A 25,464-nucleotide genomic window follows, 5' to 3' on the forward strand; every position below is an offset into this window, starting at 1 on the left:
ATAGTATGATGGGGTCTTTTACGTCTACTTGAGAGAGTAGACAGGGCTTCGGTTTAATTTCTCATCCAAAATCAAGTCATTCAGTTGGGTTAACAGTGTGGATGTAACTCTTCATCAATTACATGTGATTTATCTTTTCCCTTTCAGATGCTCAGCAACCTGCTTTGCATTTCCAGCACTTCCTGTTTTCTAATCCAGATTTCCATTCATTAAGCAAAAGAACCAATGTTCACCCCTCCCCTCCTGAAGATGTTGATTCCTCGTTGGGGTATAGTTGGTTGAGTATTGCTCATCCTCCAATACCTTGCCAAGTACCCATTATTTACATGTTGTGTCTTGCATCTTGACTGTGTGCAGGCAGGCAATATGACCGAAGCAGCATCATAGATGAGTCTGATCACATCCTCATTTGACATCCACATGATTGACCTTTTGGCTAAGATCATGCGTAACTGACCTGACAGGGGAGTAACCATGACCCCAAAATGGTTCTCCCTGGATCAGGAAGGTGGTTCTCCTATGCTTTTTGGAAATAGGAGGTGGGTGGGGTGGTTTGACCCATCCACCTCCACGGAGATGTGTGGGGGTGCTGACCCATCCACCTCCATGGCACGAACCTGGTATTGCAGTACTTCCAGGAACGGTGCAGTGGCTCTAGGCTTTTTGGCTAAGAGCATTGGTGCAGAGTGATCCTTGATGTGGCGTTTGTGATCTGACAAAGAATTGGAAAGATTGGCTACGAAAAATTAAAAAAAAAAAATCCACATGATGCCATTGAATAGTGAACAGGAGTGACTGTTATCCCCTCCTCCAACCCAGTGTTGTCACCTTTACCATCCAACAAATAATTGGCAGCTGGCAGCATAACGTGATGGGCACAGAGAAGGACCTTGTTTTCCCCTCTAGTCCAGCCAACAGTGATGGTTAGTTAATTGGGGGCAAGATATACATGATAATGGTCAACCAATTGAGCACAGCCTAGCGATTGAACCGAGGATCTTCCTGGTCTAGTTGGCACAGCCACTTGCTGGCTAAACTTGCTGAGCCAATGGGGGAGTGCGACACTTTTAAAGAAAGAATATATTGTAAAATTCGTGGAGTAGTTAAATTCAATTTTCAGTTTTTTTCTCCTTTAGTCACAATGGTACCATGTGACGTTGACAGATTCTTGTCTCTACCACTGAGCGTAAAGCATCGCCTTAGTGGAGGGCAGAGTGGAAAGTCAGGCAGGGGCGATTGCATGCCCGTAGTGGAGCCAGCCTGGTCATTTTTTCCCCTTTAAACTAATGGATGGAAAATCAGTCTGTTAGGGGTGTGCGGTTCTCCCCATCAGAACTTCCTCTTGGCTTTCTGCCCAGCGATGTTTTATGCCTAGGCAGTAATAACGTGAATCTACCCGCAGTGCGCTTTGTGCCATTGATGTATGATAATGTCTGCAGTGAAGGATTAACGACTGCAATGTAATCACTGCTATTTTCGTAAGCAAGGATTAGCAGGAATTAATAAGTCAATGTACATTACAATCTGTCCATGTTCAGTGCTGGCAATGGTAAAGGAATATTAGGCTAATTATGGGAAATCAAAGAACAGTTTGTTTTATGTAGCATTTATATTAAACTCTGGAGAACATTCTGTAGGTCTCTGGTTCATTGTGCTGATTGTATTTATTAGTAAAGCGAAAATGCTGATGTCATGTTGCCTAAAGTTATTTGAGATCTAAAAGCAGCACGGTCAACAGCATCACTAACGCCATCACCGTTACCACAGAAACATCACCGTTACCACAGCAACATCACCATCACCACAGCAACATCACCGTTACCACAGCAACATCACCATCACCACAGCAACATCACCGTTACCACAGCAACATCACCGTTACCACAGCAACATCACCATTACCACAGCAACATCAACATCACCACAGCAACATCACCATCACCACAGCAACATCACTGTTACCACAGCAACATCACCATTACCACAGCAACATCACCGTTACCACAGCAACAGCATCATCACCATTAAACCATCATCATTACCACCACCACCATCATCATCATTACCATCAACACTACTGCCATCAAAATCTAGAGATAAAAGTAGACTTCACTGCAGTGCGTGCGCTGTCCCTGGAGCGTGCACTGCACTAGTATCACTACTACTACCACTGCCATCTCACCCACTCCCAAACTTTTTATTCACCAAATAACACAGCCACATGTGAAATACAGAAAAAAAACAGAGAAAACTGTGCTGAAAGTTTAATGTTTATCACTTATTATTTTTGCGATATTTAATTATATAAGAAGAAAATGCCCCTTGTTTCATAAGTTGACAGCTGTGCAGAAGAATGGCTTTAATCTGAGACATTCACCTCGGGGGTTGTCAACAGAAGTGAGTTGATTCCATTAGAAGCTGGCCTGCCCATTACTTGCCCATCATCATCATCATAGGCAGTCCCTCGGGATCGAGGAAGACTTGCTTCCACTCTTAGCATAAGTTCTTAGGTGGCTGAACAGTCCAATAAGAGAACCACAGTTTCTGTAACAGGTGAGACAGATAGTCGTTGAGGGAAAGGGTGGGCAGGGAGCCTGATTTGCCGCACGCTCCTTCCGCTGCCTGCGCTTGATTTCTACACGCTCTCGGCGATGATACTCGAGGAGCTCAGCGCCCTCCCGATTGCACTTCCTCCACTTAGGGCGGTCTATGGCCAAGGACTTCCAGGTGTCAGTGGGGATGTCGCACTTTATCAGGGAGACTTTGAGGGTGTCCTTGTAACGTTTCCTCTGCCCGCCTTTGGCTCGTTTGCCATGGACGAGTTCCGAGTAGAGCGCTTGCTTTGGGAGTCTCGTGTCTGGCATGCGAACTATGCGGCCTGCCCAGCGGAGCTGATCGAGTGTGGTCAGTGCTTCAATGCTGGCCATGTTGGCCTGGACGAGGACACTAATGTTTGTGCATCTGTCCTCCCAGGGGATTTGCAGAATCTTGCGGAGACATCGCTGGTGATATATCTCCAGCGACTTGAGGTGTCTACTGTACATGGTCCACGTCTCTGAGCCATACAGGAGGGCAGGTATTACTACAGCCCTATAGACCATGAGCTTGGTGGCAGATTTGAGGGAATGATCTTCAAACACTCTTTTCCTCAGGCGGCCGAAGGCTGCACTGGTGCGCTGGAGGCGGTGTTGGATCTCGTCGTCGATGCCTGCTGTTGTTGATAGGAGGCTCCCGAGATAGGGGAAATGGTCCACGTTGTCCAGGGCCACACCGTGGATCTTAATGTTTGGGGGGCAGTGCTGTGCGGCGAGGACAGGCTGGTGTAGGACCTTTGTCTTACCAATGTTTAGCGTAAGGCCCATGCTTTCATACGCCTTGGTAAATACATCAACTATGTCCTGGAGTTCAGCCTCTGTGTGTGCACAGACGCAGGCGTCGTCCACGTACTGTAGCCGACGACAGAGGTTGGAGTGGTCTTGGACCTGGCCTGGAGATGGTGAAGGTTGAACAGCTTCCCACTGGTCCTGTAGTTTAGCTCCACTCCAGCAGGGAGCTTATCAACTGTGAGGTGGAGCATGGCAGCAAGGAAGATTGAGAAGAGGGTTGGGGCGATGATGCAGCCCTGTTTGACCCCGGTCTGGACATGAATTGGGTCTGTGATGGATCCGTTATGGAGTGGTTATGGAAGCCTGGAGGGCAGACCAAGCGCTGTGGGCATTCTGTGTCTCGGGGACATCCTGACGTGCCTTGATGCCCCCGAGACGCAGAATGCCCACAGCGCTTGGTCTGCCCTCCAGGCCTCCATAAACAGTGTCTGCAAGGAGACGCTTCGTCACTCAACCAGGAAACACCAGGACTGGTTTGATGAGAATGATCAGGAGATTCAAGAACTAATAGACTGCAATCACAGGGCATTTCTGAGCCTTAAATAGCAACCCAACTTGGGAGCAGCAAAGCAGCATTACAGACGGCTAAAGGCTAAGGTCCGACAAAAAACCCGGGACCTAAAGAACAGGTGGTGGATGGAGAAAGCACAGGAGATACAGCAGCTGGCCGACAGCCATGATGTGCGAGGATTCTTCACCGCAGTCAATGCCACATATGGACCAAACTCCCAAGACCCCACCCCAGTCCTGGCCAAGAACGGGGAAACACTCATCAAGGACACCGAGGCAGTCAGGGCCCTCTAGAAGGAACACTTCGAAGATCTCCTCAACCAAGACTCTGCCTTTGACTCGAGTGTTCTCGACCCCATTCCGCAGCATGCTACCCGCCACCACCTCAGTGAGGCCCCAACACTACATGAGGTAGAAAAGGCCATAAGACAGCTTTCCCAGCACTGAATAGGCTATTGATTATTTAAAAAAATCTCTTCAATATTATGCATTATTCCATATTTGCCACTGTTGGCAATAGAATCGCTAATGCTGCAATCTTACTGCTAAGATCCTGCCATTGAGAATGATGTTTCCAGTTTGTTAATTGGAATGTGGACGAGCTGAGCAGATGGCAACTATTTGTCCCTACCCATCTCACAGGAAGTGCGTGTTACCGAGACAGCGGTGATAGGTGTTTCACTGCTGATCAGCCAATCAGGAGGTTGACGGGTCTGGTTGGGTGCGTAGTGCCCCACAGTATACAATTTAAACATAAAACAAGAATGGAATGAGTGTAATAAAACATACTGCTCATCTAATTTATCACCCAATTAGACTGTTACTTTGGGCCTGTGCCTACTTAGGATTGGATTAAGACGGCCCAAACTCATTTAAAATGGGATGCTTACAGCCATCGGAATAATTAAATTTTCAGCCTTCATGTCTGGGCTGGATTAGAGCTCAGAGCCCAGAGTTGAAGTTACAGTGTCTTAATTCAAAGTGCCACCCATTCCCCTTGCCCCTGATGCCCATTCCTTCCATTAACAAACCACATTTTTTTTTGAATGCCACCTTCCTGTTTAAATGTGTGTCTAGTGTTTCTCGCAGTCAATTGGTCCAGGGTCCATCTGTCAGATACTCGGGTAACAAACTAATTGACAGTTTGTTTTGTGACTGCCGCGATGCCAGAGCCTGTAGAACTAGATCTAAATCACTAAATCAAGCGTTGCACCACGAACAGGCTGGCTGGCTGCAAGGCAAATTAGTTACAGATGGACCTCCTTATTGCAAGCTATGCTCTCATAAATCACCCCTTACAACGCACTGTTTCCCTGACCCCAACATTTGCGCCAATTGATGGTGCAAAAGGAACGCTTGCAGAAAGTGAACCAGCCTGTGTGTGCAATGCGTTCATTCCTAATCTCGGTGGGACACTCAAACAGGAATCTTTAATTTTCCAGAATCACATTAATACTTCAATGAATTGCAGTGCTCTTTGGCAATTTCTGTCACAAAGTATTACTGGGAGTGGCTTGTCAAGTGCTATATGAAGCCTGCAGATTCTGTAAAGCTTCTTCAGTGACCAGAAGCATGGATTGGTACGTTAATCCTATGCAGCTTCCATCTTGTTACACTAGAAACTAATACACTCTCTTACTGTCTGTACTGACACTAATGGGTGTTCTCAATTACCTATGTTTTACATTGAAGAATGTAATAATTGGCTGTACTTTAGGTTGTAGTGATTTAGATGACTAAATTTAAGGGCAGCTTGAAGTTCAGTATCAGTTTAAACACCGTGCTCAATTAAACTCTTGGTTTACAGTCACTGTTTCAGTTCCAGTCCGTTCAGTGAATTCTCTCCCTGTTCTCTGTGATGATCATTGCTTCGGCCTCCAAGACCCTTGAACCGATGGAAATAATCTTTCAGGAATGGTTCTAGGCTGTGTTTTGGCATCGATTCTCATTCCCTTCAGAGTTGGACTGGGGCACAATGCCATTTATAGTAATATTTGCGAAATCCAGAGATAAGAATCGTCTTCAGTGCAGTGCACTCTCTGTTCCCAGAGGCTGAAGTCAGTCACTGCTCACATTTCTGGTTTTCAGGATCCGCAAGAACCTCAAACACCAGGTCCCTAAACTCTGTCACATTTTAAGTAAGAGAAAAAGTGTAATACTATGTCAGTTTGTATTTTATTTTATTGTAACTACAAAGAAAGTATATTCACAATTATTGGTGTAATTGTGATATAAAACTTAAAAATGCTTAAGAAGTAAACCCCAATGCTCTCCGCAAGCTCCATGGATGAATACCGTGATTGGGTATTCTGCTCAACCTGTGGAAACCAGCTAATTAGAAGGAAGCAGGTTACTTAGCCACTGTCCTGGCCAACACTTGTCCCTCAAGCAACACCACTAAAGCACCTTAATTGGTCATTCACTGCATTGCTGTTTGTGGGACCTTGCCAGGCAGCAGGTCACAGATCTCAGATATCTCACACACTTTGCAATTGGCTGGCAGAAGATCTGAATCACATTGGGGTGAGGGCTGGGTGGGACTCAGGATTCAGATCCCCATGAGTGATATGAATAGTTTTCTACATCACGCACGAATGAGGGCATCTCACAGGTGTTAAAGTGAGTAGTGGAGCTGCTTAAATTGAAGGGAAAACCGAGTGACCTTTTTACCATTTCCCATTGTTGAGTGTATAAAAATTAGCATTCAAAATAGCTTATTTTGGTCTGGCCAAACGTTACTCCTCAGTTAACATCACAACTATTCAAAGTGAACCCTTTCTCTACCTGTGAGCTGTACAGACCAGGAGGGCCCCAGGCTCAATAGTGCATTGGTGGTGAGTTAGTTGCTCTCAGCCGGGCAGTGGTAGGGAAGAGGCGGTTGGACAGGGTACCTGGTTCTGACTGCTATATTCCGCCCTCTATTGGAAATAGATGGTGATTGCCAGGTGAGGACAGGAGTAAGCTTGGCTGTGCCTCACATATGAATAAAGGGCACTTGGGTGAAGTACTGGAGGGTGAATGTACTCCCGTGAGAGAGTCAACGTCTTCTGGAGAGAAGGAAAGCGGAGAAAATTCGAGAGAAGTTTGAAATAAAACAATGTAGCTGATATTTCTGAGATGAACACTACAGACTGTAAAACTGTCCATTGAGGTTTCTGGTACTTCGATCGGAGCCAAGATTCAATGGAGCACATTTCTCCATCATTTTAGCCAGCTGTGAAGCCTCTGGTCAGCTGCTTCCATATTCACGTTGGTCTGTCTGCTCCACTTTTCAGCTCAACTTTTATTGACAGTTTTGTTTTATTTCAACCTGTGCCTTCTGATTATTGAACACAAGAAGGCTGTCTACTCCTATTATCCAGTGAAAAACTCCACGAATAGAATCTAAATAACAAGGACAAGAACGATTCAACTAGGTTAAGAGGAAGTGACAACCCGCCTATTCATGGTTACAGGCCTGTTATTGAGCCAACTGTTAGGAGGTAATAATTCAAAGTCTTCAATATAAATAGGGAAAGAATTGGAACTTTATGTATGCCGTTTTACACTATAGTTAGTTGAGGTCATATAGTATTGTGGTACATAGAAAACCTGCTGAAACAAATATGGTAATGGTATACTGCAGGCTTATAAGCTTATTGTTTCCAGACCACAATCTCAAACAATGTGTAGCTCGAAGCCATTCTCAAGAATTAGAGAGTGATGCTGACACAAGTCTGTGGCCGTCTTTCTGCACACACCAAGCTCTGATTCCAATTCTGCTGCTGCAGTTCAATGCCAGCTGAAGGCTAGGCTCCTTCGCACAGGTAGAGAAAGATAACGATGGTCACTGGGCCAACAGTTCTGTTTAATAATTCTAATTTAATAGGACCCTATCGCTGATGGAATTCTGCCTCCTTGTTAGCAATACGTGTCTTTTTCTGGAGAGTAAGGAAAGGAAAAGGAACAGCACTGAATCTCAGCTTGGCTACTGTCTCCTAGCAGGCCAGGCTGTGATTAGAGCCCCAAAGGACAAAGCGGATGGCAGGTCTGCCAAAGGTCACGGAGTCAGCCTGCAAACCACTTCTATATTCTGAATACCACTGTTATAGAATCATAGGGGCAGACTTTCGCCTTCATTTTTGTCGGTTTTCTCGACAGTACAGCTGTTTTTCTGAGAGAAACCGCCTGGCGAAAGTTTCCCCCTTACCTTTTGAATGGGATCGCCCACATCGCGAAATGACCGCCGGGAGAAAAACCACCGATGTGCACCTGTGTGCACCGCTGAGAGAAGCGCCAGGGCGTAAGTTTGGCCTCAACGGAGGCCTATCCAGATCGCCGAGGGAACCGCCCTGTGAAAGCTGCTTAAACATGGCAGTAGGTGAGTACTCTGCAAAGAAAGGTAAGTTAATTGTAAAACGGCGATTAGCTTTAAAACTGTCTTGGGAATGTTTTTTTAACTTTTAATTTTTTTAAATATTTGTTAATTTTCCCCCCTCCCTAGGCCCAACCGCTGCCTTGGACTAAATTTTTAAAAAAATTTAAGAGTTGCCCGTTCTCGCTAGTTTCAGCTGTAACCGGCCAAAAACCGCCGAGAATCTTGGTGTAAGAGCCATTTTCTTGCCGGGTGCTTTTACTTACCTAATTAATGGAAAGTTTCGCCAGCGTTAATTGATGAAGCTTAGCGGTCCTTTCTGGGCGGCAATCGGGCGGTGTGGGCTTTGGGGAATCTTACAGCACAGAAGGAGGCCTTTCAGCCTGTTGTGTCTGTGCCGGCACTTTGAAAGAGCTGTCCAGTTTAGTCCCACATCCCAGCTTTTCCCTCATAACCCTGTAAATTAATCCTCTTCAAGTACATGTAAAATTGCTTTTTGAAAGTTACCATGGAATCTGATTCCACCACACATTCAGATAGTGCTTTCCAGATCTTAACAAAACTTGTGTGAAGAAATTTCTCCTCATTTCCTCTCTAGTTCTTTCGCCAATTATTTTAAATCTGTGACCTCTGGTTACTGACCCACTTTCCAGAGGAAACAATTTCTCCCTACTTACTCTACTAAAATCCCTCATAATTTTGAATACCTCTATTAGGTCCCCCCTCAACCTTCTCTGCTCTAAGGAGAACAATCTCAGCTTCACCAGTCTCTCCACATAAATGGTCCCTCATCCCTGGTATCATTCTGGTAAATCTCCTCTATACCCTCGCCAAGGCCTTGACAGCCCTTCTAATGTGTGGTGCCCAGAATTGTACACGATACTCCAGCTGAGGCCGAACCAGTGCTTTATAAAAGTTTAGCATGACTTCCTTTTTTATGTATTTTAATTACAAAGCCATAGTGCCTCTCCATGTTGTTCTTCCAAAGTGCATCACTTCACACTTATCCACATTAAATTGCAGCTGCCATGTGTCTGCCCATTTCACCAGTCTGTCCTCCTGAGGTCTGCTACTATCATGCTCACTATTTACTATGGTGCTAAGTTTTGTATCACCCATTTACTATGTTGCTAAGTTTTGTATCACCCGTAAACTTCAAAATTATACTTCCTATACCCAAGACCAGGTCAGTTATATCATCATCATCATCATCGGCAGTCCCTCGAAATCGAGGAAGATTTGCTTCCACTCTAAAAGTGAGTTCTTAGGTGACTGAACAATCCAATATGGGAATTACAGTCTCGGTCACAGGTGGGACAGACAGTCGTTGGAGGAAAGGATGGGTGGGGAGTCTGGTTCCTTCCGCTGCCTGCGCTTGTTTTCTGCATGCTCTCGGCGACGAGACTCGAGGTGCTCAGTGCCCTCCCAGATGCACTTTCTCCACTTCGGGCGGTCTTTGGCCAGGGACTCCCAGGTGTCGGTGGAAATGTTGCATTTTATCAAGGAGGCTTTGAGGGTGTCCTTGAAATGTTTCCTCTGCCCACCTGGGGCTCGCTTGCTGTGTAGGAGTTCCGAGTAGACGCTTGCTTTGGGAGTCTTGTGTCAGACATGCGGACAACGTGGTCCACCCAACGGAGCTGATCAAGTGTGGTCAGTGTTTCGATGCTGGGGAGTTGGCCTGATCAAGGACACTGACATTGGTATGCCTGTCCTCCCAGGGGATTTGCAGGATCTTGCGGAGACAGCGTTGGTGGTATTTCTCCAATGACTTGCAGTGTCTAATGTACATGGTCCACGTCTCTGAGCCATACAGGAGGGCGGGTATCACTACAGCCCTATAAACCATGAGCGTAGTGGCAGATTTGAGGGCCTGGTCTTCCTCAGGCGGCCGAAGGCTACACTGGCGCACTAGAGGCGGTGTTGAACCTCGTCATCGATGTCTGGCCTTTCTGATAATTTACTATGTTGCTAAGTTTTGTATCACCTGTAAACTTCTAAATTATACTTCCTATACCCAAGGCCAGGTCAGTTATATATAACAAGAAAAGCAATAGTTCTAATACCGACCCCTAGAATTCAGCATTCCACTGCCATACTCTGAATATCACTGCTCTATTCTGACTTACAGCATTATATTCAGAATGTCACTGCAATATTCTGAATACCGTTACCATATTCTGAATTCCATTGCTATATTGTGAGGTTTGACGTCAAGGCACTTTTTAAAAATTTCAAAATATATACTTTATTCAAATAAAAATTTGTACGATACATTGGAAGGCAGTTCAGTACATTTGAATGCGGTCAGCAATTGCATACAACACATTTGGATGCTGACGGCAGCTCCGTTCAATACATTTGCTTGCTTTACATTTCAGGGTACAATTCAGTACAATCCAGGATACATTGTAATACAATCATCAAATTACGTTACATGTGGCACTATACGGTACATGGAACGGGTGAGGGTACAGTTACATTTCTTTACAACATACATTACTAAACAGTTGCTGAACTTGCATTATACATGGCACTGCAGAGGTGTTTTCAGATCATGGTGCTCTATGTATACAAAAAGTTTACAAGTACAGCCCGAGCGGAGTTTTATACTGATTCCAGCCCCTGGGTTTATCGTGGCGGAAGGGCTTTAAACTGTGGCCCTTCCCCACCGTGCCTTTGCGACGAATGCACCAATCTTTAGTGCGTCCCTCAGCACGTACTCCTGGATCTTGGATTGCGCCAGTCTGCAATATGCAGACGTGAACATCTCCTTGCTCTGGTAGACCAGCAAGTTTCGGCAAGACCAAAGTGCGTCTTTCACCGAGTTGATGGCTCTCCATCAGCAGATGATGTCTGTCTCGGTGTGTGTCCCTGGGAACAGCCCGTAGAGCACAGAGTCCTGTGTTACGGAGCTGCTTGGGATGAACCTCAACAGCAACCACTGCATCTCCATCCAGAACTGCCTTGCAAAGGGGCAATCCCGAAGGAGATGGATGACAGTCTCGTCCGTACCACAGCCAACTCGGGGGCAGAGTGCTGTGTCTCTGAAACCCCGGCTGTGCATGAAGGATCTGACGGGTAGGGCCCTCCTCACCGCCAACCAAGCTACGTCTTGGTGCTTGTGTGAAAGCTCTGGCAATGAGACATTCTGCCAAACGAGTTCGACAGTCTGCTCGGGAAACCGTCCGACAGGATCCATCAGCCCCTTCTTTTGTAGGGTGTCCAGGACCTTGCGTGCTGACCACTGCTTTATGGCCTTGTGGTCAAAAGTGTTTTTCTTGAAAAACTTTTCCACGAAGGACAGGTGCTGAGGCATGGTCCAACTGCTCAGAGCGTTCCGCGGCAGCCTGGCCAGACCCATCCTTCGCAACACCGAGAACGATAGAATCTCAGCACGTACTGACACTTGGCATTTGCGTACAAAGGGTCTATGCACAGCTTGATGCAGCCGCACACAAAGGTAAGGGCCACGTTCAGAACGTCCTTTCTCCCCTTGGACAAAGATTTATACATCGTGTCTCTGCAGACACAATCCATTTTCGATCTCCAGACGAAGTGGAAGACGGCTCGGGTGACTACTGCAGCACAGGAGCAGGGTATGGGCCAGACCTGCGCCACATACAACAACAGCGAGAGCACTCCTGACGATCAGGTTCTTTCCTGCAATGGAGAGTGAGCGCAGCTTCCACCATCCCAGTTTATGTTTCGCTTTAGCGATACGCTCCTTCCAGTTTTTGACGCACGCCCCGTCCGCTCCGAACCATATTCCCAAAACCTTCAGGTAATCTGACTTCAAGGTGAAGGGAATAAAGGATCGGTCGGACCAGCTTCCAAAGAACATGGCCTCGCTTTTGCTGCGATTTACCTTTGCTCCCGAGGCCAGTTCAAACTGGTCGCAGATTGTGAGCAATCCGCGGACCGACTGCGGATCCAAGCAAAAGACGGTGACGTCGTCCATGTACAGGGAGGTCTTGACCTGAGCGCCTCTGCTGCCTGGGATTGTCACCCCCCTAATGCCCGCATCCTTCCTGATGGACTCGGCAAAGTGCTCGACACAGCACACAAACAAGACAGAGGAGAGGGGATAGCCTTGCCTGACTCCAGACCTGATTGGAAAGCTTTCAGTTTCCCACCCGTTGATTAGGTCAAGGCACATGACATCATACCATGTCACATATGCTCATTTGCTAAAGTTACTCTCTTCATTTCCCGTCCATCCATGACAGTCCACCCCACTTAGCTTGACCTTCCCCTGGTGTGAAAAAAAACAAAAGTCAAAGCAAAAGATTATGGGGTAGAATTTCCACATTGGGCGATCCAGGTGCAAATTGCGCCCAAAACTGCGCTAGTTTTGCAAAGTTTTTTCTTCTTGAGTTTCTGCTCAAACTCACTTGCATATTGTCAAATGCAAAATCTGCCCTGAATCATTGCGAGTGGGCAGCGTTTTAGAACGTAATTGTTTTAAGAAATGTTTTGCTTTAAAAATATTGATAACTTGGTGCAGTTTGATTAATGCAGCTGAAATTGAGTATATCAGAAAAAATAAGCATTTTAATCAGAGTGCCTAGTCCTCCACATGAGTAAACTGATTTTAAATAACTGAAAATAACTTTATAAAAAAACTGGACAGAACCATTTGTTAGTTACATTGGTGGATAGAAGTCCATTTCTTATTCAATTTTTTAAAAGTTAGATTCAAATGCTTTTAAATGTGCCTAATGGTGTTCTTGTGCCTAAAAAAACAGCTTCATTTTCAGAGCATCCTGAAGGCCTACAAATGAGCGCAATTAGCGGAAACTCGCCATGGTGATTAATTCACTCAGGGTGGCCAGTTTTGTGGACGGGGCCAGCTTCCAGCACGTTTTTTAAACCAGCGCAAAAGATCGCGGAAACTGGATGTAATTTGCGCTTGAAATTCCACGAGCTTTTGCACCGGATTCGCCAATTTCGGACGAATTGCGCCAAAAAAACCATCACAACCGAACGAAAACTCCAGGCCTTTCTCTATTTAAAATGATTTTCAGAACAATAAAGAGAAATAAAAAACGAGAAATTAGCAGGTCCCAAATGGTGACAACTGGAATTTTCTAAAAAAAATTAAGGATAATCGATAACTAGCAGTGAGTTGATTCAATCTGTGGTTCTGCCAATAGTCAGAAATTGATTGAGTTTCACTTCTATAGATTATTAAAAGCATTTGATTGAATTTAAAAGGAAGCGGTACATCGGAAAATATTGACACCATTAATTGTTGTGACCTAACACCACCAATGTATTGTTTTACATGTACAGTTACATATTTTCTTCATTTACAGATTTTTTTTTTAAGTCCGTCTCTCTGCAGTTTTCCTGTTCCCTAAAGGACTTCAAGTTTTACAGTGACATTCTCCAGTGTTTTAACTGTGATAATCTGTCACTTGCTCAGGGAAGTGGCGTTTAGCGCCCCCTAATGGTAACAGTCCAGACATTCCCTGCTGTGAAGACAGCAATGCACTGTGTGACTGTCATAGTTTATAAAATTACTGATCAGCACCGCAAGAACTGACAACGAATGCCTGGTATTTGTTTTATTGAGCACTAAAATGCGGTATCTACAAAACATCATCACGTTCTAGGACTGTACTTTCCAGTAGTAAGAGAGGAGTTCATAGAATCTTACGGCACAGATGGGAAACTTGGCCCATCGTGCCTGTGTTAGCTCTTTCAAAGAGCTATCCAATCACTCCCACTCCCCTGCTCTTTCCCAGCAATCTTTTTCCCTTTCAAGTATATATCCAGTCCATCATATATCCAGTATATATCCAGTCCATCATATATCCAATATATATCTAGTTCTGCAAAATGTATTTAAATCTATATGTATTGCAGTAGGGGGCTAGTGAGTCATTTTGGGGCTCAAGTCATTTGGTTTAAAGGAGAAATGCTGCGGATCAGCTGCGGGAAGCAGTGAGTGGAATCCAGGCATTTCCCCATGGGGAGGGAAAATCAGAGGGACCACTGCTGCACACCTTTTAAGGATTTTTTGAATAGTTCTGTTTGTTAGTTTTAGGTTCCTGGAGCCTAGTATCCATGAGCCATTCCCAGCATTCATGCTCTTTAATCCATTGAGCAGCAGCAGATTTGTAAGGTAAATGTGGGTCTGCGGGTCTGCCAATGACCTACATAAATAGATTTAGAGGCATGAACTTTCGTGGATACTGGGTTCCCTGGATCGACATTAACAAAAGGCCTTCAGTTACACGGAAAGAGTACAGAAGCTGGAATTGTTCTACTTAGAGCAGAGAAAGTTAACGGGAGATTTAATAGAAGTGTTCACAATCACGAAGGGTGTTGATAGAGTAAATGAGGAGAAGCTATTGCCAGTGGCAGAAGGGTCGGTAATCAGGGGACACAGATTTATGGTGATTGGGCAATAGAATCATCGGGAAGATGAGGAGAATTGTTTTATGCAAGTTGTTATGATCTGGAATGCACTGCCTGAAACAATAACTTTCAAAAGGGAATTGGATAAATACTTGAAGGAGAGAAACTTTCAGGGCAATGGGGAAAGAGCAGGGGCGTGGGCCCAAATAGATAGCTCTTTCAAAGAGCCAGCACCGGCACGATGGACTGAATGGCCTCCTTCAGTGCTGTCAGATTCCAGATATAAAAGTTGCTTTATCGGCTGTTACAGAGCTGCACTGGCGGAGGATGAGAGCAGATTGCCCACTTGCTCTTTTAACTGGGGCAGAGGGCACAAGTTGCTCTCGGAAGGGGATGAACATATATATTTCTGAGAGTGATAAGCCATGATAGCTCCTCAGTGAACATTGATGAATAGAAATAACAGCTTTCAAGGTGAAAATCTCATGCCCTGAACTGATTATTTTTCTGTAACCCCAACAATTTATCACCCTTGCTCAAAAGGTCCATGTGAATGGACGGCCAAGGTGGCCATTTTATATGTGTGAGCCTAATTGTCTGTCGGCTATTCGACTGTGGGGGCCTCACAGGCAAGCCTGAACCTGTCTTCTTTCCACAGTGAGACACCACTGGGGATGCTCAACACGGAATAGCCTTTTGTAAGAATGTCTCGAAAGCATGTAACAACTATCACTTTCTGTAGACAACCTGTCGGCCCTATATCTGTACCTATATAAGCTCCCGTCTTAAGGCAACTGCAGGCTGTCCTCGTGTTGATGAAGATCCCTTGGTTTTTAAAGAAAAGCTAATATATTCACTGCAGCATTTAAAAAATGACTTAAAATGAAGCAATGCCAATGGCAGTCTTTGAAGAAATGAAAGGTTCTATTTACATTTTTTGACAGGAATCTTCCATCATTTCGGTCCCAGCTGGATGGAGGCTGTGCTTGCACCAGATATCATTATTTCGACCTCTGTTGTGCAATGCAAACTGCCTTAGAATTTGGCTTGCAAAGCTATAATGCATTCTGTCAGATGTGGCAGTCAGTCACAAAGCCAGTTTCCCCACTGCTCTATCAGTATATTGTAATGCTCATATTAAATGAAGCTGTTGCATTTTTAATGCAAAATAGAAAAAAAAGCCCCAAGTGTTTTTATTTTAGTTTAAAAAAAAATCAACTACAAAAATTAACATACACCATTAGTTTGCTTTTTGCTACAATTAATATCTTAACCAAAGCAATGCGGCTGGGCCCTATAAAAATCGATGATAATATGGTTCTCCTCCAATTTCCTCCCCTCTCCTGAAAGTACTGGTGGCATACAGTTCCATTGATGCCGGCCACCTGAGATACCACACCCAAGTAGCCCTTCTTCATGTGTGACCCTGGCTTGTGAGTATCGGCGGGCTATTCAGCTGTGGGAGTTATCACAGTTAAGCCCAATTTTGCCCCTTTTCAATGTCCATACACTTTCCAGCAGGGGCCAGTGTACAGATCAGGAGGAGGAGCTCCAGCTGATATTCCCTTGCTAGCCTAGGGACGGTGAGGCTAATTACTCCGCTGTCCTAAAAGAAAGAACTTGCATCTATATAGTGCCTATCGCCACCTTGGGATGTCCCAAAGCGATTTACAGCTAATGAAGGACTTTTGAAGTGTAGTCACTGTTGGAAATGCAGCAGCCAATGTAGTTCAAACAGCAATGTGATAATGAACAGTTTATCTGTTTTTGTGACATTGGTTCAGAGATAACTATTGGCCAGGACACCGGCAAGAACTCCCCTGCTCTTCTTCAAAATAGTATCATGGAATCTTTTACGTCCACCTGAGAGGGCAGGTGGGGCCTCATCCAAAAGACAGCACCTCCGACAGTGCAGCACTCTCTCAGCACTGCACAGGAGTGTCAGCTTAGATTATGTGCTCAAGTTGCTGGAGTGGGACCTGAACCCACAACCTTCTGACTCAGAGGCACGAGTGCTACCCACTGAGCCACAGCTGACATCAAATCCTAGTTCGAATCAATTAATTCAGCACAGACCAGAGACCAAACTTGGGACTTTGTGGCTCAATCTCTCAGTGGGCAGTGCCATTTAACTAATTTAAGGCACCAGGAAAGCTCACCTGCAAATTATCTGTTCTGTGTGCTGTAATCTACAAGTAGATTGTACAGTCCCTTGTTCAAACTGAAAGTACTTTGTGGGAATTGTTCTGATGTATTTATATTCCCACTGATAAATGGGAGACAATCTAGTTGTTTCTTTACTTTGTGGGGAGGGATATGTGCATATTGATAAAGTATTGTTATGGGACAGGTATTTCAGGCCAATAGTTTAATGTTTAATAGTCTTTGTGAATGACAATTGCTTCCTTGATGCTAATAAAAGTGTGAGATACATTTCTCTACCTTATATCAAAACACATGATAAATACATTATTACTGGCTGATGGCAAGAGGCTGGTTAACAGCTTAAATAGTTGGAAGTTTTTTTTACCTAGTTTTATTGCATAGATATCTGTAATCAAGGGATTGGCGATCATGGTACCAATAGAAATGCAAAAAAAATGAAGGCAAAATGATGTAATGTTGTGCAATTTTTTTCTGTAATAAATTTTTTTCGTAATTCATTTTTTTCCAGACAATTTTCTCCCCCTTCTCATGACTCTAGCGGGGCTCCACAAAGGGCAGCAACCCCAACGCAAGTAGTCAGGTGTCATTATCCTAACTCGCACCAAGTCCCGCTCACCCATCACCCCTGTGCTCGCTGACCAACATTGGCTCCCGGTTAAGCAACGCTTCGATTTAAAATCCCTGCATGGCCTCGCCCTTCCCTATCTCTGTAATCTGCTCCAGCCCCACAACCCCCCGAGATGTCTGCACTCCTCTAATTCTGCCCTTTTGAGTATCTCTGAGTATAATTGCTTAAACACTGGTGGCTGTGCCTTCTGTTGCCTAGACCCTAAGTTCTGGAATTCCTTGCAATAAACCTCTTCGCCTGTCTATCTCTTTTTCCTCCTTCAAGACACTCCTTAAAATTTACATCTTTGACCAAGCTTTTGGTCACCTGCCCTAATTTCTTCTTATGCGGCTCGGTGTCAAATTTTTTATCTCATAATACTCCTGTGAAGTGCCTTGGGATGTTTCACTATGTTAAAGGCGCTATATAAATACAAGTTGTTGTTGTTGTTGTTCCCTGGCTCACGGGCACTGAGAGAAATTGTAGTGTCTCTGCTGGCTGAGATCAGATAATATAGCACAGGCCGGGAATCGAGCCTGAGACCTTCTGGTGTCTGTAGCTGGAAGGTATCATCGATGTTGGTCATTCGGCCATTGCAGAAGCCTAGTCATACCTTTCTTTATAGTCTCAGATTACTTCCACCAGAACAAGCACTATTGACAGATTGAAGCCAGCAGTACATCATCTTAGTGTTCAAAACACTCTCTCCAAGCATAACCAACATTTGCAAGGACCGAATCTATAATTGGACTGTTGGGTTAATTTCAAATTTCACGTGGGCAAACAGAACTCGCACACCCGCCATTGCCATTTGCTGAAATCCCTGTAATGACAATGGTGCAATGATTGCTAACCTGCTATTTCTCTGTTTCAGCTGTGTCAAACCTGGACAGGGAGAGTAAACTAACAGTGCATTACCGAGCTCCATGGCATCAGCAGGAAGGTCTACTTCACCCATCGACCAGACCACCATGTGTAGAGGAACTTCACCAATGTGCCAAACGGAAGCTACAATCCCTACATAGAGGTATGTATACACACAGTCCTTTAATCTGTGCATGTCCTTCATAACTAGGTAGAGTGCAGAGTTAACTCAGTGCTGATTCGTGTGTTAGCCTCATGATCTCTACTGTGCATGAAAAAGAGAAATTTTAAAGGAGATGAGCAGGAGAGTGGTTCATGCAGAGAAAAATACCATTGTAGACTTGATGGGCCAAATGGCCTGATTCCGTGCAGTAACATTCTGTGATTTTATGGTAATAGGTACTAATTTGAACTTCTAATTAAAGGGAGACAATTAATGCATTGTTATATTCCATATAATACGTATTGTATCTCCAAACACCCGTCATGCTTTGTACTAACTATACATCACAAGTGGAAATTGTCCAGCATCCCAGTACTTGATCACAGCAGCACGCCCAGTTTGGGTCATCTAGACACTGAGAAATACTCAAGCCCTGAAATCTGTGCAGAGAACAGGCCACATGGCTGATCCCCCAGCATCAGAGGATTTAATTAGGAGGAAAGACTGGAGAGATAATGAAGGCTCTTTAGCCTTGAAAGAGGACAACTGAGGAAAAGGCAAATCAGGAACAAGACGAGCCTCAAAGGTGTGACACCAGACTGTAGGTTCAAACTAGTGAAAGGTCAGTTTGGGACTGACGCCACCAAGGGTTTCTTCAACACAAAGAGTGATCAACAATGGCAATAGACTTCTGGTTAGAATAGTGCACACAACAATCTTGAGTCTTTCAGGAGCCAGTTGTATGGGCTGCGATGGGGACTATGCAAGTTTTAGCCTCTGGGTAGCTGGACTAAGATGGGCTGAATTGCCTTTGTCTACACTGTGATCTGAGAGCCATTCAAATCAGTGTAATTTGCTAGCTGTGGAAATGAGCCAGTGCTGAGGTATACGTAGACACCGAGTGAATTGCTGAGCTTTACGAGCCAGAAATGTCCCAGGTTCAATCCTTGGGCTGATCTCAGCCTGGACATATGAAGAAAGGCCTACAACTGGCCTCAGCAAGTCAGGGTTAAGGAGGGGGGAATTGGTGAGGGTCCTTGCTCCTGTTAACAGAAAGCTATCGTTCTCCGATTTAAAATTAACAATTGATTGAGCATCAATTGCCGTTTGTAGAAGAGAGTTCCAAACTTCTACCACCCGGTGTGTGTAGAAATGTTTCCAAATTTCACTCCTGGAAGACCTGTCTCTAATTTTTACACTATGCCCTTTAGTCCTAGAATCCCCAACCAGTTAAAATAGTATCTCTCTATCTACCCTATTTGTTCCCCTCAATATCTTGAAAATTTCGATCAAATCACCCCTTAACCTTCTAAATTCTAGGGAATACACCCCTAGTTTGTGTAAGCTCTTCTCGTAACTTAACCCCTGGAGTCCGGGTACCATACTGCACTCTCTCCAAGGCCAATATCTCCTTCCGAAGGTGTGGTGCCCAGAATTATCCCACCCAAAACCATGTGATCTCCTGGGAGAGGCAAAAACCAGATATAAACTCAGCCCAATTTGGGGGAACAAATTTGGGAAATTCCTCTTCGACCCCTCTGAGGCGATCATAACTAGTCTAGGAGATCACTCTGGCCCTGATAATTCTATGCAACACCTGCCTCTTATACGAGGTGATCGCTGCCCGAGCCAGAAACAGGTCCAGCTCTCATTGAAGGAATTCAGTGAATTCGCGTTCACCGCTCGAACCGGCAGCCTGTTCCACAGGTCCGCTATTCTCTGGGAAAAGAACCAGTTCCTGACATCGGACCGAGATCTGGCCTTATACTACTTAGAATTGTGACTCCTGGTCCTCCCTAACCTATTTAATTCTCATTGCCATTTATTTTGTCTGTAATGTACTTATGAATGACTCCACGAGGCAATGTGTTGTACTCTAACTATAGTGACCTTGGTCCTTTATTCCTAACTCCAGAGTGCTCTGTAAGCATGATGTGCAGCCTTTTATACAGGGCCCTGCCACCAGGGCAGGAAACCCCGGTCTCCATCAGTTGCACCCTCTAGTGGTGCCAACATGTATTTACATGGTGCGAACCTTATTGGTAGTACCTCAGGTAAACAAGTCTCTATCTTATACAATCTCACAGTGACTACACATAGAGTACATCCATAGTCAGCATATACAACACATATATGTTTGTGTGTGGACTATGATTTCCTTGTGGTCCATTTGTCTGCTGATACTATCTGTCCAGGCTATTACTCACACGACGAATGGCCATGAGTGGGGTACTTGTGGAAGTGTAACCCAGCAAAAAGTCAATGCCTATGGGAGGAGAGGGGAGAGGAAAACATTGGTGAATTGTTTGCAGTTTGTATCCACACTGCAAACAATTGTGGAACTAGAGCACAACAGGAGTCAGTACCTTCAGGAAAAGGAAGCAAAAATATTATTTTACCAGTGTTCCGACTGGGAGAAAATCACTCCCCTTTTGGTGCAGTTTTTTTTATAACAGTGTAGTCACTGTGTATTGTGCTTGTACCAAAAATAGAGCTGTCACTGCACACAGGGGGAGTCAGGGTGACATGAGTAGGAACTGTTGTATTAATTTTCAGATTCCATCCACCAAATCATTTACTAAACAGGCAGCAGAGAGAAGCAAAAGGTTGGTCATTAGTAATTTTGCAGTGTGGATAAAAACTGCAAACGTTACAGTTTGACAACTGCATCCTTGTGAAATGGCAGCTACACTGCACATTCTGCACACAGATTACCTCATTACATGAACGTGGGGTGAATGAATCAGTGCCTCCAGATCAATGTATGAAATGCAATTCAGCCGCACAAGCTTGATCGCAGCAAGTTCACATTGTTTGCGACCTGCAATCAGGACTATTGGGAAAGCTGAGACACAGGATGTAACAGATACAGATTGACAGCAGACCATTTGCCTTCATCCCATTCATCTTGTTTAGAGGAGAAGTGATTTATTTACATTTTGAGAAATGCCCATCATATGTGCCAAGATTGCTGCAGTGGTGTTGGCCATGAATACAAATTATTTTATTTTTAAATTCCTTCCCATTTTTGCCCCTCTTCCATCGAAAGCAATGGCCTTTGTGGACATCAGCTCAGGACAGGATCAGACTATTTTCTTGACAGCAATCAGGTTGAATTTTCCCTTCCAAAGCTCTGAGATGCTGAAGCATTGTACCTTTACTGGGGAGCTCTGAGTCAGAAGGTCGTGGGTTCAAGTCCCACTTCAGCGACTTGAACACATAATCTAGGCTGGGGCTCCAGTGCAGTGCTGAGGGAACGCTGGATTGTTGGAGATGCCGTCTTTTGGATGCCTGCCCTTTCAGATGGATGTAAAAGATCCCAGGACACTATTCAAAAAAGAGCAGGGCAGTTATCCACAGTATCCTGGCCAATATTTATCCCTCAACCAACATCACTAAAACAGATTATCTGCTCATTATCACATTGCTGTTTGTGGGAGCTTGCTGTGCGCAAGTTGGCTGTCGGGTTTCCTACGTTACGACAGTGACTACACTTTAAAAGTACTTCCTTGGCTGTAAAACACTTTGGGATGACCCGAGGCCATGAAAGGCGCTATATAAATGCACGTCTTTCTTTCATTTTATTAATAGCCGAGGCTGAGATTGGCTAACCAGCACAGACTAGGGATGAATTTTGGACTTGCCTTGTCTGAGTGGCACGGTTCTAAACTAGGCCGTGCAGTTACCCACTGAGGGTACTCTATTTGTATACATGTTTATAAACTGGGCTGACATACATGGAAGCCCATCACCATGCTGAAATGTCTCCAGACCACTCAACAATTGACATTAGAGCCACCATTGGTGCGGAGGTAAAGAAAGGGTGAGAGAGATGTGAGTCGGAGGCCTAGCAGCTTTGGCGAGACCTTTGAATCTCGTGCCAGGTCCTGCCTGCAATGCTCCTTGTGTTGGCCTGATCCGCCACCTTTGCCCACTGTTACCAGGCAACGTGCCTTGGCACTCTTCTGCCATCTGACAGGAAGAGCAGCTCCCACCTGCTGATCACCCCTTCTACCAGCACCTCCAAAACAGCATCAGAAAAGCAAGGGCCATTCCTGCAGCAATGCTGCCTCCCATCTCACTTGCTCAACTTTAATTGAGATCCACACAGTCAAAATGCGCCTCCCCTTTAAGAAGTGAAGACTGCCTTTAAATGGCGTTACTGATACCTGATTTCGCCCCCGCTACCCACCCCTCCCGCAGCCCCTGAGCCAATAAACAGCACGAGTAGCGCTGGCAAAGGAAGATAGCTATAATCGATATAGACCGAGATATATCAATGACTTTTACTTGTCATATACTGGTTACTTTCAAAGAAGCCATGATAGGAGATGCATATTGATATATATTCATGTGCAAACAGCAAGTTACTGTTGCAGTGGTGAAAAACAATTTTTTTTTAACCAAAGTTTTTAAACTGATTTCTTGTTATCAAACCATTTTTGAATACCTTCTAGCGCCTCAATATTTGAGAGGAGGCAGGATAGACATCAGTGCATAGGTCAATATAATTAATGTTTTATGCGGCAGTTTTCATCATTAATACATTGGGATAAGTCGACCTTTGCACCGAGCACAGATATTGCTCCCAGCATAAACCAGGCTTCCAACACAGATAAGATCAGCTGAGTTTTTTGAGAGCAATACATGAGCTTTGAAGATCTAAATTGTTACATAACTAAAATATGAATGAAACCCTCGCTCTTGATAACTACAAGACATCAGTTCTTGGCTACATCAAGTTACTCCCCCTATTTTTATACATTTTATGGTGAATTTCTGTGGTCACCAAGATGAGGGATGTGTACCTTTTCTTGCTTGGGCAGCCAGTATCAGTACGAAGCACTCCCAGGTCAGCTGTTGCATGATCTGATGCTGAGTAAACCTGCATCCTGTCCCAGTCATGTGCCTTAGCCCTGACTACACCAATGTGTTACTTTTCACTTCTCATGGCAAACGTCCCGTGACCTCTTGGGGTCAGATTCCTAATTTGTTCCAACCAATGTTCAGTTAAGGGGCAGAGTTTGTGCCAGTGAAGATGAGAGACTTTCATCCCATGGCGGTCATTTTGACTTTGTGCAATGGTGAAAGACGAGCGATAGCAAGTCGGCCGTCCATTTACATCTCCTTACTTTTATTTCTAATGTTAAAAAAAACTGGGAGAGATGTCAAACGGGGGCTGCCAACTCGCTATCACCCGTTTTACACTATTGCACAAAGTCAGAAGTACCTCCCATCAGTCTGGACTGGATTCAAACCCAAATTTTACAGGTGAAAGACAGCTGTGCTGAAACCACTGTAACACCCAGAAATTGCCCCCCACCTGAAACGGGGCGCACGCACTCCATTTCAATGGTTTTTACTGCAGCTGTGGTTGAGGTCGCCTCTTGAGCAAAATTCCGCCCTTTGTTGTTTTTTTTAATTCGGATCCGGAAGTTGATCTTATTGGGGGCGGTGACAACACTTGAGGGGCGGAAGTTGGGGGCGGTGCGGAGTGACCGCTGCAATGAAATCATCACGGCGCCATGTCACCATGGCTCTCCCCTTCACGTAAAGGGGAGACCTTTGCGATTTAAAAACTTTGGTCCATTGGGCCACCAGGAAGGGTTTCGGCCGGGCCAGCAGTAATTGTCGAGCTGACCTGGCAGTCGGCCAACCAAAAAATACATGGCAGCAGCGGCAGTGCACCCTGCCCTTTAAGGGAAGCCACACCGCCATTGCAGGAGGCCACAGCCTCACTGGACCACTGGGAAAAAACAGGTTTGAGCACCGCTGGGAAGGCCGAAGATTTTCAGAGCGGAATTTCGCTGTCGGGTGTAGATCGACGGTGCACACGGTGATGACGCGCTTACCGCGGATCGGCAGCAGCGGAGCAGTGGGGGGGGGGGGGGATTAGGGCACTGCTGGGAAACCTCGGGAGGGCAATTGGGCTATCAGCGGCCATTCCACGAGAAAGTCGGCATCCACTCCACTCCGCAACGTGGCCGCCGATTTGCGGCAGTAATAGGCCTTAAGGAGAGGGGCAATTTTGGCCCTCCAATCTCCATCACCCTCTATTGTATGGGATGTTCCTACAGCATGTCTTCTTTCAGAAGCCGCATAGTTGATTGTCGTAAATCATGTTCTGGTAGAGTTCATTTCACAGCTCTCACTGGTATACATTTCACGCCATGCAGATTAGTAACCGCAAGAAGTCAAATAAAACAGGACCTCACTCTCATCACCACTTGACACCAAATCTAGCCCCGGGGCCTTTGACTTGGGCGACAGCTCTGTATTACAAATAACAATCATTACTGATAAATCTGGTAGGTCTGGATCTCCCCATAGTACACTCTTGAATTCTTCAGGCTTGTAAAAAGCCTGGATTCCCCTAGCGGATGAATATAGCCAACAAGTGCAGTGGAGCTCGTGTTCCATCATCGCGAGATTGAGTCTGTAAACTAGAAATGTCTTTCATTCATTTTTGCAATCTGGGGATATTCCTTAAAACCACGTCACAGGTAAGTGTTAGATAAGAGTGAGGCAAAGGAGAGTGAGGTAAACTCTTGTAAAGGTACACAGTGCCACATAACAGGAAAGAACTGGATGGGGGAAATAAAGGGAACAGATGCCTTTATGTCCAAGATGATAATGTGGAATTGTAATTAGTTACTTCATATTTCTGATGATGTACATTTATTTATATTAATGATTATATTCATGTATTTAATGGGCTTAGTCCTGTATTACATGGGTGAAATACATCGGCCAAAGTGAGAGAAGACGAGAAATAAAGCTAGTTTTTCAAATATTGGTGCAGATAACATGGTTGATGTAGTGAGGAGCATCTCATTTACATCTGCCGTTGGACCCAACTTTCAAGGTTCTTCATAAGGATGCGACACTGGTTTCAGAGGCAGGACAGCTGTCGCTGTGCCCATGTTTGTGATTCTGTCCAACATGAAAATAATGTAACCAAGTGCCTCACATCATATTAAAAACTACAAGATTAACAAATCCTGGGATGAAATAATTTCAGTGAAAACGTCCCTTTGAGTGGTTTGTTCAC

General features: G+C 44.9%; 1 protein-coding gene across 1 annotated transcript in view; it reads left to right on the top strand.

Moving 5' to 3' along the window:
- The window catches only part of nhsa (Nance-Horan syndrome a (congenital cataracts and dental anomalies)), a 470,910-nt gene that overhangs the window by 370,861 nt on the left and 74,585 nt on the right, over positions 1 to 25,464 (top strand). Inside the window, exon 2 of the mRNA XM_070893952.1 lies at positions 18,261 to 18,413. Within this exon, the coding sequence (XP_070750053.1) occupies positions 18,261 to 18,413 (153 nt within the window). The remainder of the gene's footprint in view (positions 1 to 18,260; positions 18,414 to 25,464) is intronic.

Source organism: Pristiophorus japonicus, chromosome 11 (assembly GCF_044704955.1).
Source record: "Pristiophorus japonicus isolate sPriJap1 chromosome 11, sPriJap1.hap1, whole genome shotgun sequence".
NCBI lineage: Eukaryota > Metazoa > Chordata > Chondrichthyes > Pristiophoridae > Pristiophorus > Pristiophorus japonicus.